This window comes from Oncorhynchus gorbuscha, linkage group LG01, assembly GCF_021184085.1.
Source record: "Oncorhynchus gorbuscha isolate QuinsamMale2020 ecotype Even-year linkage group LG01, OgorEven_v1.0, whole genome shotgun sequence".
Taxonomy (NCBI): Eukaryota; Metazoa; Chordata; class Actinopteri; order Salmoniformes; family Salmonidae; genus Oncorhynchus; species Oncorhynchus gorbuscha.
The window spans coordinates 70691841-70704681 of record NC_060173.1 but is presented as its reverse complement, the minus strand read 5'-3'; the positions used below and the strand labels follow the sequence as shown (position 1 = coordinate 70704681).

Genomic DNA, 12841 nt, shown 5'->3' with positions numbered 1-12841 from the left:
AGAAGTGAACTATAATTATTATATTTAGATCAAGGGCACTGGTCTTAAAGGGCATGTTAAAAAAAATTAGTAGGCATTTACGGTGATGCCACTGGGAAATTGTGAATGAGAGACTAATAAGTGTTTACAGCCTGAGCAAAAACAAAGCAGAGCTCATGCCTTTCATGTGACTATTTTCAAATCATCATTATAGTTGTCATGCAGCCTTACAATGTATTAAAAATCAAAACATATACAGTGGGGCAAAAAAGTATTTATTCAGCCACCAATTGTGCAAGTTCTCCCACTTAAAAAGATGAGACGCCTGTAATTTTCATCATGTACACTTCAACTATGACAGACAAAATTAGAAAAGAAATCCAGAAAATGACATTGTAGGATTTTTCATGAATGTATTTGCAAATTCTGGTGGAAAATAAGTATTTGGTCACTTACAAACAAGCTAAATTTCTGGCTCTCACAGACCTGTAACTTCTTCAAGATGCTCCTCTGTCCTGCACTCGTTACCTGTATTAATGGCACCTGTTTGAACTTGTTATCAGTATAAAAGACACCTGTCCACAACCTCAAACAGTCCCACTCCAAACTCTACTATGGCCAAGACCACTGATAATCTCCCTTGATCTGGGGTTCCACGCAAGATCTCACCCCGTGGGGTCAAAATGATCACAAGAACGGTGAGCAAAAATCCCATAACCACATGGGGGGACCTAGTGAATGACCTGCAGAGAGCTGGGACCAAAGTAACAAAGCCTACCATCAGTAACACACTACGCCGCCAGGGACTCAAATCCTGCAGTGCCAGACGTGTCCCACTGCTTAAGCCAGTACATGTCCAGGCCCGTCTGAAGTTTGCTAGAGAGCATTTGGATGATCCAGAAGAAGATTGGGAGAATGTCATATATGGTCAGATAAAACCAAAATATAACTTTTTGGTAAAGGCTCAACTCGTTGTGTTTGGAGGACAAAGAATGCATCCAAAGAATACCATACCTACTGTGAAGCATGGGGGTGGAAACATCATGCTTTGGGGCTGTTTTTCTGCAAAGGGACCAGGACGACTGATCCGTGTAAAGGAAAAAATGAATGGGGCCATGTATCGTGAGATTTTGAGTGAAAACCTCCTTCCATCAGCAAGGGCATTGAAGATGAAACGTGGCTGGGTCTTTCAGCATGACGATCCCAGACACACCGCCCGGGCAACGAAGGAGTGGCTTCATAAGAAGCATTTCAAGGTCCTGGAGTGGCCTAGCCAGTCTCCAGATCTCAACCCCATAGAAAATCTTTGGAGAGATTTGAACGTCCGTTTTGCCCAGCAACAGCCCCAAAACATCACTGCTCTAGAGGAGATCTGCATGGAGGAATGGGCCAAAATACCAGCAACAGTGTGTGAAAACCTTGTGAAGACTTACAGAAAACATTTGACCTCTGTCATTGCCAACAAAGGGTATATAACAAAGTATTGAGAAACTTTTGTTATTGACCAAATACTTATTTTCCACCATAATTTGCAAATAAATTCATAAAAAATCCTACAATGTGATTTTCTGGATTTCTTTTCTTCTCATTTTGTTCGTCATAGTTGAAGTGTACCAATGATGGAAATTACAGGCCTCATCTTTTTAAGTGGGAGAACTTGCACAATTGGTGGCTGACTAAATACTTTTTTTGCCCCACTGTAGCTCATTGTTTGTAGAACTAAAGTTACATGAATAACTCTATTTCTTAATAATAACACTATTTCTTTGTTAACCGCTCAACACAGAATAACCGCATGTGCACACTCCCTCAAATATCTTTTGTTATTCAACTTTATTAAATTGTATTCTTCATACTATAAAATAATGCCACGGTATTCTAAGCAAGTATTGTCTACTAAATTAACTAGTGTAGCCCACAGCCATATGGCATAGCCACATCGCGGCCTAACATCAGGACAAAATCCCAAAGTATCCTTTTAACTTATAAGCAGTGGCGTAGTACGCACCCCCGCAAAGTGGAATTGATAATCATACCATCGGTATGTCCAACAGACCAACTGCCCCTCTTATCGGAGTTAAAGCGATAGGGTGTGTGCAGTACTGCAGATACAGGGAGGTTTTGTTTGGTTTAGCGTTCATTCATTGCCACCTTAAACAAGTAGGCCAATTTGTTTAACCTTGGGTTGTTTTTCGGAAAAGCAGAAGCTTTTTTTAAGAGCTGGCCATTCAGTCGCCATTACTCCTGTGCTGTTGTATCTGGCAGATTTAAGGCGGAATGCTGTTATTGATTGAGAGTTATTTTGTTCACAACACTCCATTTCTTCTACGCAGGCTGCCCGATGGAATGCATTCACATTTTCCTGGAATTTCCAAAAGGACAGACAGCGTTGACTTGTATGCCTCTGCATGGTGTAGTTTGGTTTAGTCGCTCTCTCCCTCTGTTCCCCCCACACACCCTTCCCACTCTCTCTTCCCACTCAATCCATATCTGGACTGGCTGCATCACCGCTTGATATGGCAACTGCTTGGCATCTGACCAACAGAGGGCAGTGCGCACTGGGCCGAGCTCCCTGCTATCCAGGACCTCTCGACCAGGTGGTGTCAGAAATGGGCACTAAAGTTGTCAGACTCCAGCCACCCAAGTCAGACTGTTCTCTCTGCTACTGCACTGCAAGAGGTACCGATGCACCAAGTCTGGAACCAACAGGACCCCGAACAGTTTTGACCCCAAAGCCATAAGAGTGCTACATAGTTAGTCCGGGTAGCTACTTGATTATCTGTATGGCCCTTTTTTTCATTTTTTTTTGACTCATCACATATGCTGCTGCTACTGTTTGTTTATTATCTTTCCTGTTGCCTAGTAACTTTATTCTTAGTTATATGTACGTACAGTATCTACCTCCATTACCTCGTACCCCTGCACATCGACTCAGTACAGGTACCCAGTGTATATAACCAAGTTATTGTTACTCATTGTGTATTTATTATTACGCGTTATTACTTTTTATATGATCTTCTTTTTCTCTGCATTGTTTGGAAGGGCCCGAGTAAGCATGCCACTGTTCGTCTACACCTGTTGTTTATCAAGCATGGGCTAAAAAAATGTTTTGTTTGATTTCCCTGAGCCCTTACACTGCATTTTCCAATGTTTTTTGGCATGATGCCTCTGCTTATTTTGCCTCCAGCTTTGTGTGACACAATAGAGGAAGAAGACCGTTGACTTCAGTCTCTCATTTGTTCCAAAGTCTGTATTTTTCCAGGTCTCGAGCCTTGTGTATATAGCCTTGTATAGTTGTCCTGTTCAGGTTGCGTCTATGTGAAAGCTGTTTCCTGGCTCACGGCCTAATTCTGGTTTGTCCCAGAGTGATACATCTTGTTATTGTTCAGATTTTTATATTCTGTTTGTTCAACTTCATGCTTTTTCGGTAGTATGGTTCACTTGAGAAGCACTAGGCCTACATTTGGCCACAGTACAGGATCCTTTCAATTGCTTAGTGTTTTTAACCATACTTTTTCTGAGGTCTTCAAACTCTTGGAACAACATGACAAGAAAATGAATGATGGGGCCTGTTTGCAAGTATGTGTAAGTCTTCCAGAGAAGGTTTGGAAATGTAAAAAAGGCCCCTTTCCTTGATAAAGCATGAGGCTGTACAAACAGAATATAAAAATACACTTGAGCAGTGTGTGTATATATATATATTATATTGTTTTCTATACTATTCTACTGTATCTTAGTCCGTTCTGCTCTGACATCGCTCGTCCATATATATAGTGGGGCAAAAAAAAGTATTTAGTCAGCCACCAATTGTGCAAGTTCTCCCACTTAAAAAGATGAGAGGCCTGTAATTTTCATCATAGGTACACTTCAACTATGACAGACAAAATGAGGAAAAACAATCCAGAAAATCACATTGTAGGATTTGTAATGAATTTATTTGCAAATTCTGGTGGAAAATAAGTATTTGGTCAATAACAAAAGTTTATCTCAATACGTTGTTATATACCATTTTTTGGCAATGACAGAGGTCAAACGTTTTCTGTAAGTCTTCACCTTGAGCAGTTCACACCAGACATCCCAAGAATATTGCAGAACTGAAACAGTTCTGTAAAGAGGAATAGTCCAAAATTCCTTCTAACTGTTGTGCAGGTCTGATACGCATCTACAGAAACATTTGGTTGATGTTATTGCTGCCAAAGTAGGGTCAAACAGTTATTAAATCCAAGGGTTCACATACTTTTCCCTCCCTGCACCCATTTTTTAAAATTTCGTTAGTCCACATCTTAAGTACCCAAGTTCTCTCTCAACCTCGGGACCACCTACCAGCTGATATTTTTGCAGACACAGAACTCTAGTTCGAGAGGAGAGCGACTTAGACAGACGCATTCACACGTCCATTAATTTACAAAAGAATCGTCTTAATAGCTCGGCTAGGTGTGAAAAATACTCTTTGTGCCACAGTTTTGGCTACCGATAGAGTTGAGTCCTATTGTAAATGGTAGCCTAATGGCCAAAATGGGAGAACTTGCAATGTATTTGAGGCTTAACTTCTCTAAAGTTTAACATTTTGTACTCAATATCACAGACCTAATTTGCCCTAACGAGAGAGAGACTGCATATGCAAAAGGTGATCAGGAAGAATGTTTCTTTAACCTTGCATTATAGTATAACTTATTTTGAACGAAAGACACGAGTGAGTGTGTCACTCAGTTTTATGCTGACAAAAATAGCCTTCTAAATAGGCCAAGTCTCAGCAAATAAATGAAATGTCTTCAATAGTAACTTTGCCGATGGTTTCTGTTGGGTCTACAGATGGGCTAGCTAACGTTAGCTAGCTAGCTACAGTACGTCTGCATGCATGCTGCACAGTGGCGGTGTGTGAAGATTGGATAAGTTTAAATGCAGTGTGAAAATTGTAGCTATCTATCCAAGATTGCAATTACTGATAGCATTGCTATGCGTCCTCGAGTCCAGCTTTCCAACACTTGCAACCCGGGACTACCAGAAAGGCTCTGTTTACAAAAATTCTGTTTTTGTTCTATAGCAATGGCATGGCGGTGGGCATCAGTCGGACACATAGGGAGTGTGAGTTTTGCTATATTCTTAATGTGTTTCTGTATGCAGCATTTGTGAGTGTCACTTGCAGTTCTAAAGTTAGTTAGTTAGTAAGTTAGTTAATTTATCTATTGGTTCTAATAGAGGCCACTAATCGATGGGGGCTCAGGGCGGTACCATTCTGCTAATCTGATGAAGGTGCACATGGATCAGATTCAAACTTTGAAGACTGAGATTGAGTTATTGGAGGCAGACCAGCAGAAAGAGAAACTTTTTATCTGAGGGCAGAGATACGGGCAACAGCTGATGCATCGGTCCAAAGCCAGGCGGCCGGGAGAAAATAAATCCCATTGCAAAATAATGCTTTGTAGTCATTGACGGAAATACCAGTCGATGTAAATAAAATTGACCATCATGCTTATTGGTCTATAGCTTAATTTGCATAATTAAGTGGAATTCAATTGGCCTGTGTGTCTCTTTAAAAAAAAAATGTATCAACTGGTAATTGAAACTCGCCTACCATTCAAGCGCCGGCAACAGGCTATCTATCTGCGTGTCACCCATTAATTCACAATGTGAGCTGGAGGCAGTATGCGTTTTGAAAACATACAGTGCATTCGGAAAGATTTCAGATCCCTTTACTTTTCCACATTTTGTTATGTTACAGCCTTACTCTAAAATTGATTAAATACACATTTTTCCTCATCAATCTACACACAATACCCTAAGACAAAGTAAAAACTGGTTTGTAGAATTTATGCAAATGTATATATAAAAAAAAAAAGAATACCTTATTACATAAGTATTCAGACCCTTTGCTATGAGACTCGAAATTGCGTTTAGGTGCATCCTGTTTCCATTGATCATCTTTGTTTCTACAACTTGATTGGAGTGCACCTGTGGTAAATTCCATTGATTGGACATGATTTGGAAAGGCACACACCTGTCTATATAAGGTCCCACAGTTGACAGTGCATGTCAGAGCAAAAACCAAGCCATGAGGTCGAAGGAACTGTCCATACAGCTCCGAGACAGGATTGTGTCGAGGCACAGATCTGGGGGAGGTTACCAAAACATTTCTGCAGCATTGAAAATCCCCAAGAACACAGTGACCTCCATCATTCTTAAATGGAAGAAGTTTGGAACCACCTCTTCTTAGTGCTGGCCGCCCGGCCAAACTGAGCAATCGGGGGGAAAAGGGCCTTGGTCAGGGAGGTGATCAAGAACCCGATGGTCACTCTGAGAACATACACTGAACATACACTGACTCTGCGTGCAATGAACGCAAGAGAAGTGACACAATTTCACCTAGTTAATATTGCCTGCTAACCTGGATTTATTTTAGCAAAATATGCAGGTTTTAAAATATATACTTCTGTGTATTGATTTTAAGAAAGGCATTGATGGTCATGGTTAGGTACATATTGGAGCAACGATACACACCGCATCAATTATATGCAACGCAGGACACGCTAGATAAACTAGTAATATCATCAACCTAGTGATTATGATTGTTTTTTTATAAGGTAAGTTTAATGCTAGTTAGCAACTTACCTTGGCTTACTGCATTAACATGCAATTCTCCTCGTGGAGTGCAATGAGAGGCAGGTGGTTAGAGCATTGGACTAGTTAACTGTAAGGTTGAAAGATTGAATCCCCCGAGCTGACAAGGTGAAAATCTGTCGTTCTGCCCCTGAATGAGGCAGAAAATAAGAATGTGTTCTTTAAAAAAATTTTTTTGTGTGTTTTTATTTAAATGTTTTAAATAAAAAAAATTCTCCTCAATTTCGTGGTATCCAATTGTTTTAGTAGCTACTATCTTGTCTCATCGCTACAACTCCCTTACGGGCTCGGGAGAGATTAAGGTTGAAAGTCATGCGTCCTCCGATACACAACCCAACCAAGCCGCACTGCTTCTTAACACAGTGCCATCCAACCCGGAAGCCAGCCGCACCAATGTGTCGGAGGAAACGTAGGAAGCCTGTACAGAATACAAATATTCAAAAAAATGTCCTTTTTATAATAAGGCAATAAAGTAAAATTGCAAAACATTTGGCAAAGAAATGTACTTTATGTCCTGAATACAAAGACTTATGTTTGGGGCAGCACATCACTGCGTACAACTCTTCAAGACCACATTGGATGTTCCTGAGTGGTCTAGTTACAGTTTGATTTAAATCGGCTTCAAAATATATGGCAAGATTTGAAAAAGTCTGTTTAGCAATGATCAACAAACAACTTGAATAATTGAAATAAATATTGTACAGTCCAGGGGTGCAAAGCTCTTAGAGACTTACCGAGAAAGACTCACAGCTGTAATCCCTGCTGAACGGGATTCTAACACAATCCAGATGTAGAAAGCCCTTACAGACTTACCCAGAAACACTCACAGCTGTAATCGCTGCCAAACGGGATTCTAACATGTAGTGTAAATACTTATGCAAATTAGATTTCGGTATTTCATTTTCTATACGTTTAATTTTGTAACCCTAGCCCTTCAGTGGTACCAAACCAAAGATATTAATCTGTTTTAAAGTAATCGATCTAGTGTCATCTAGATGACTATAGATTTTTATATTAACATTGCCAATCTGAGGTAAAAATTGTGTAATTTCAGTCAATTGTATGAGATGAAAATGCAAGCTTGTGTAAGGTAGTAACACAAACTGTTAATTATAATCCGGACTCTTTATAAGAAATCCCACTATGCCCGCAGAAGAACCATCAAGCTGGAAAAAAAATATTGAATCCTACAACACCGGCTCTGACGCTGGTTGGATGTGGCATGGCTTGAAAACTATTACGGACTACAAGGGGAAACCCAGCCGCGAGCTGCCCAGTGACCTTCAAGGCCAGCAACACTGAAGCATGCATGAGAGCACTAGTTGTTCCGGATGACTGTGTGATCACGCTCTCCGTAGCCGATGTGAGCAAGACCTTTTAAGCAGGTCAACATTCACAGGGCCGCAGGGCCAGACGGAATACTAGGTTGTGTACTCAGAGCATGCACAGACCAACTGGCAAGTATCTTCACTGACATTGCCAACCTCTCCCTGACTGAGTCTTTAATACTTACTGTTTCAAGCAGACCACCATAGTCCCTGTTCCCAAGAACACGAAGGCAACCTGCCTAAATGACTACAGACCCGTAGCACTTACGTCGGTAGCCATGAAGTGCTTTGAAAGGCTAGTCATGGCTCACAACAACCCCATCATCCCGGAAACCCTAGACCCACTCCAATTTACATACCGCCCCAACAGATCCACAGAGGACGCAATCTCAATCACACTCCACGCTGCCCCTTCCCAGCTGGACAAAAGCAACACCTGTGTGAGAGAACTGCTCCTTGACCACACCTCAGTGTTCACACCATAGTGTGCACAAAGCTCATCACTATGTTAAGGACCATGGGACTAAATGCCTCCCTCTGCAACTGGATCCTGGACTTCCTGATGGGCTGCCCCAAGGCAGTAAGGGTAGGCAACAACACATATGCCACGCTGATCCTCAACACGGAGGTAGTACCTCTGTACTCCCAGTTCAACCACGACTGTGTGGCCAAGCACTACTCCCAACACCATTACTAAGTATACTGATGAAACAACAGTGGTCGGCCTGATCACCGACAATGATGACAGCCTATAGGGAGGAGGTCAGAGACGTGGCCGTGTGGTGCCAGAACAACAACGTTTGCAAGATCGTGGACTACAGGAAAAGGAGGGCTGAACAGGCCCCCATTTAATCGACATTGCTGTAGTGGAGCGGGTCAAGAGTTTCAAGTTCCTTGGTGGCCACATCACCAACAAACTATCATGGTCCGAACACACCAAGACAGTCGTGAAGACGGCAGACAACACCTTGTACCCATCAGGAGACTGAATAGATTTGGCATTGGTCCCCAGGTCCTCAAAGTTCTACAAAAAAAAAAAAGTTTGTGACCATCCTGACTGGTTGCATCAACGCCTGGTATGGCAACTGCTTGGCATCCGACTATAAGGCGCTATGGAGGGTAGTGCGTATGGCCCAATACATCAATCCCAGTAAATAAATTGTATAAGTGCCTTAATTTTGACAGACCCCCAGGAAGAGTAGATGCTGTGGATCCATAATAAATATAAATCAAATGGCCACCCGGACTATTTACATTGACCCCCGCACACTTTTGTTTTTACATTGCTGCTACTTGCTGTTTATTATCTATGCATAGTCACTTTACCCCTACCTACATGTACAAATTACCTTGACTAACATGTACCCCCGCACATTGACTCGGTACCGGTACCCACTGCATATAGCCTCGTTATTGTTATTTCATTGTTACTTTTTATAATTTTTTAAACTTTAGTTTTAGTAAATATTTTCATTCATTTCTTGAACTGGATTGCTGGTTTAGTGCATGTAAGTAAGCATTTCACTGTTGTTTTCAGTGCATGTGACAAATTAAATTTGATTTGATTTAGGGAAATTAGCGCTTTTTAAAATGATTATATTTCAACATGTCAATTTTGAATTATAGTGTATGTTTCCCACTCACAAACTAATGCAATAAATACATCTATATCTCAGTAATTTCACCATTTACACTTTCTTCCCTTTCTCCCCTCCTCCCCTTCCCTTCCCCTCTTCTCATTTCTCCCTCCATATCCTTCATATTTCTCTCTCCTCCTCTCCAGGTACCAGAAGTGATCAGTAGTATCCGTGCGGTGTCTAAGTCGGCCCTAAAGGAAGACTCCAAGCCCAAGCGGGATACTGAAGAGGCCTTCTATAACTCCCAGAAGTTTGAAGTGCTCTACTGTGGCAAGGTACAGGACCACTATCAGATCCATTTTCAACCTCACTGTGTGTTTATCATCAATAATTTGACATGAATCAAAGCCATATACAGTATCTTTATGTCGGTATGTGTTTGGGATGACTGAATTGTCATATGTGAGAGCTAAGCTCCCTAAAACAGTTATGACTGTATTTGTATGGGTAATTGACATTGTTTGTGTAATAGATCAATTAGATGATATCAACCAGTCATTGTATCAATTGTATCCATTAATCAATCAATCAAAGGTGACTATCGGGCACAAGAAGGCTCCCTCCACCCTCATTGATGACTGCATCAACAAGTTCCGCCAGCATGAATTGGAGCGCAAGCACCTGCGCCTCCTGAATGACCAGCGAGGATCCACAGAAAGCGCCCCCATAGAGTTCATCATGGGGGATGACGGAGACCCCCTCTCCTCAACCACCCACAGCGAGGGGCTGGAGGACCCCGAAGGGCTGGAGGTGGATGAGGTCACTAACAGAGGAGGTTCTGGAGGTAAGGACTTCTCCCAGTAAAGTGTCCAAACAATTCCTGATGAGGGCAGCTTATAGCTGAAATGTACCACACAGAACATGCTAGATTGATAAAAATAAATACAAATGTATTTAAAATCCCCTTTTGTAATTGAAAACTGATGTTCTAGGCTAAGTTGTAGTAAAACACATCATTCCATGTCCCATTTTCCGCATATGGTATGAAGTTGGGGTTGAGGATGTTGTCTCACAGATTTTGCAGCTAATTGGAACATGTGATGGACAGGTGTTGATTTGAAGTCCAATGAATTATTTTTCACAAGAGACCTGTGAATAGAAATGTGCCATTGGACAGTGTAGTGTATGACTCGTCCTTGAGTCTTCTCCGTAGTGAAGGGCATGTCTGGGGAGCCTGTGTTTGTGTGTTTGGGGGAGTGCGGTTGAATGCCAAGAGGGTATTGACTCGTTCTTATACCTCCCAGGGAAGATCATGTCCAACAGCCCCAGCCTGGGCAGCCTGCGAGGGTCCTTCCCCGAGTGCATCCTGGAGGACTCTGGTTTCGAGGAGCAGCAGGAGTTCCGGACGCGTTGTAGCAGCCTGGCGGGCAGTCTGCAGCGGAGGCCCCTAGAGGGTGCGCTCAAAGCCGCCCCGGCACGCCGTCGCCACGCCAGTGCCCCCAACAACGTCCAGCCCTCAGACGCCGACAAAAACCGCACCATGCTCTTCCAGGTGCAGGCTGGGTTTATATTTGGATACAGTAGTAGGGCTCTTGACTAGGTCTTAGAATGATTTTAAATGTATGGGGTAGGTACACTACATGGCAAAAAGTATGTAGACACCTGCTCGTCGAACAGCTCATTCCAATATCATTGGCATTAATATGGAGTTGTTCCCCCCTTTGCTGCTATAACAGCCTCCACTCTTCTGGGAAGGCTTTCCACTAGATGGTGGAACATTGCTGCGGATACTTGCTGAGCTGTTGTTGCTCCTAGACATTTCCACTTCACAATAACAGCACTAGCAGTGCAAAAAGTCAGTTCGACGAGCAGGTGTCTACATACTTTTGTCCATGTAGTGTAACTCTCACCCTTTCCATCCCAAACCACTGAGGATAAACCAGTAAAATAATATGCACTCAGGAGGAGTACCATGTAATATATAGTAGTAACATACAGTATTGTAGTACAGGAATATCAAACAGTTGTGATAGTATATAGCCCTAGTACTATGGCCAGGAGAAGTTGTTGTGTTCTTTGAGTTGGCCTGTGCTTTTAGGTAGCTAGGTCCTTCAGGTGTTGATGCTCTCACCATACACCTCTAGTATCAGCTGGCTACATTCAGTCATTCACAGGAAGATGGGACATGGCATGTAGGGAGTGAGGGGGAGGGAGTGAGAGGTCTCCTTGGGTCTGGCAGCTTTCTCAACAACACAACTCAAACTGGAACATGTGCTGCAACATTTGCCCACAAGTTATCAGGGAGGGAACTGTGTTACAGTTAGGGTTGTGACGAATATATATATTTTTCTTAACGGTTAAACTGCCATATTTATTTTTCCATTAAAACGATAAGGAAAATGCATAAAGTTCCATGTGAATTCATAGCTGTGCTGCTGCCAGGTCTCATGGTGCATCCCTTTCATATTGCACATTAAATACCAATACTGTACCTCAATTCCACCTCGCAAAGTTTGCATTTGCTTCTCGTTTACCTTCTCAAAGTACTGCCATACAGTACATGACATTCCTGCTTGCCTTTCTCTGCCATTTTTCCAACTGTTAACGATGATGACGTAGTGTTGGAGAATCACCTCTAAAATAATTGATTCCTCGAGTCCTTGCACGTCGATTCCAGGGTGTCGACTCCCATTTCTGAGGGTCAAGATTTTAACTCTGCTAGGAATCAACTCCTAAGATTCTGTATTTTCTGGAAAGGAGGAGACTTCATATTTGCCATACTTCTGAGAACACAAACACTCGCGTCTTTCATAACGAGCTAGCCAGGGATGGACAGTAAAGGCAGGTCAGCCACCAGGCAGGCTTATCTATCGGCAATCAAAAGCTGGATCTCGCAATTTCTTGGCTTTCAATGTCTCGCAACTTCAGTAAAGCAGGGCCTATCATCAATGAATAGCCTAGATATTCTACACACAACAGACCGAAGACTGAACACACACTTGTGTCATTGGTGACGGGACAGTCATTCATCCAAACTAAAACAAAAGTTTCTATTGGACAAATTCAGGCAGGCCCCTCCGTTTTGTGCCGTTTGCTTTCGTTCTGAAATGTTTCGCAATAGAATCGGCGTAATGATGACAACCCAGGCGAGCCAGCGAGAGGGAGAGAGGGGGGCAGGAAGAAAAAAGTGGTGCGCAGATGTCTTGGTAATCTGTATCTCGCAATGTCTTTTCTTGCATGCCTCACAAATTTACCAAAGTAGACTCAAGTTCGACCTCTTCCTCTCTGGTTCATTCAAATTACACAACTTTCCCCAGGCCTTTTTGTAGCCTATCGTAT

At 42.3% G+C, this 12841-nt stretch overlaps 1 protein-coding gene across 2 annotated transcripts in view; it reads left to right on the top strand.

Annotated features, from left to right (window-relative positions):
* Positions 1–12841, top strand: part of tbc1d4 (TBC1 domain family, member 4) — a 147384-nt gene that overhangs the window by 26185 nt on the left and 108358 nt on the right. For both annotated transcript variants that reach the window (XM_046359210.1, XM_046359202.1), the window contains exons 2-4: positions 9709–9837; positions 10097–10346; positions 10807–11054. In XM_046359210.1, coding sequence (XP_046215166.1) covers positions 9709–9837; positions 10097–10346; positions 10807–11054 — 627 coding nt within the window. The remainder of the gene's footprint in view (positions 1–9708; positions 9838–10096; positions 10347–10806; positions 11055–12841) is intronic.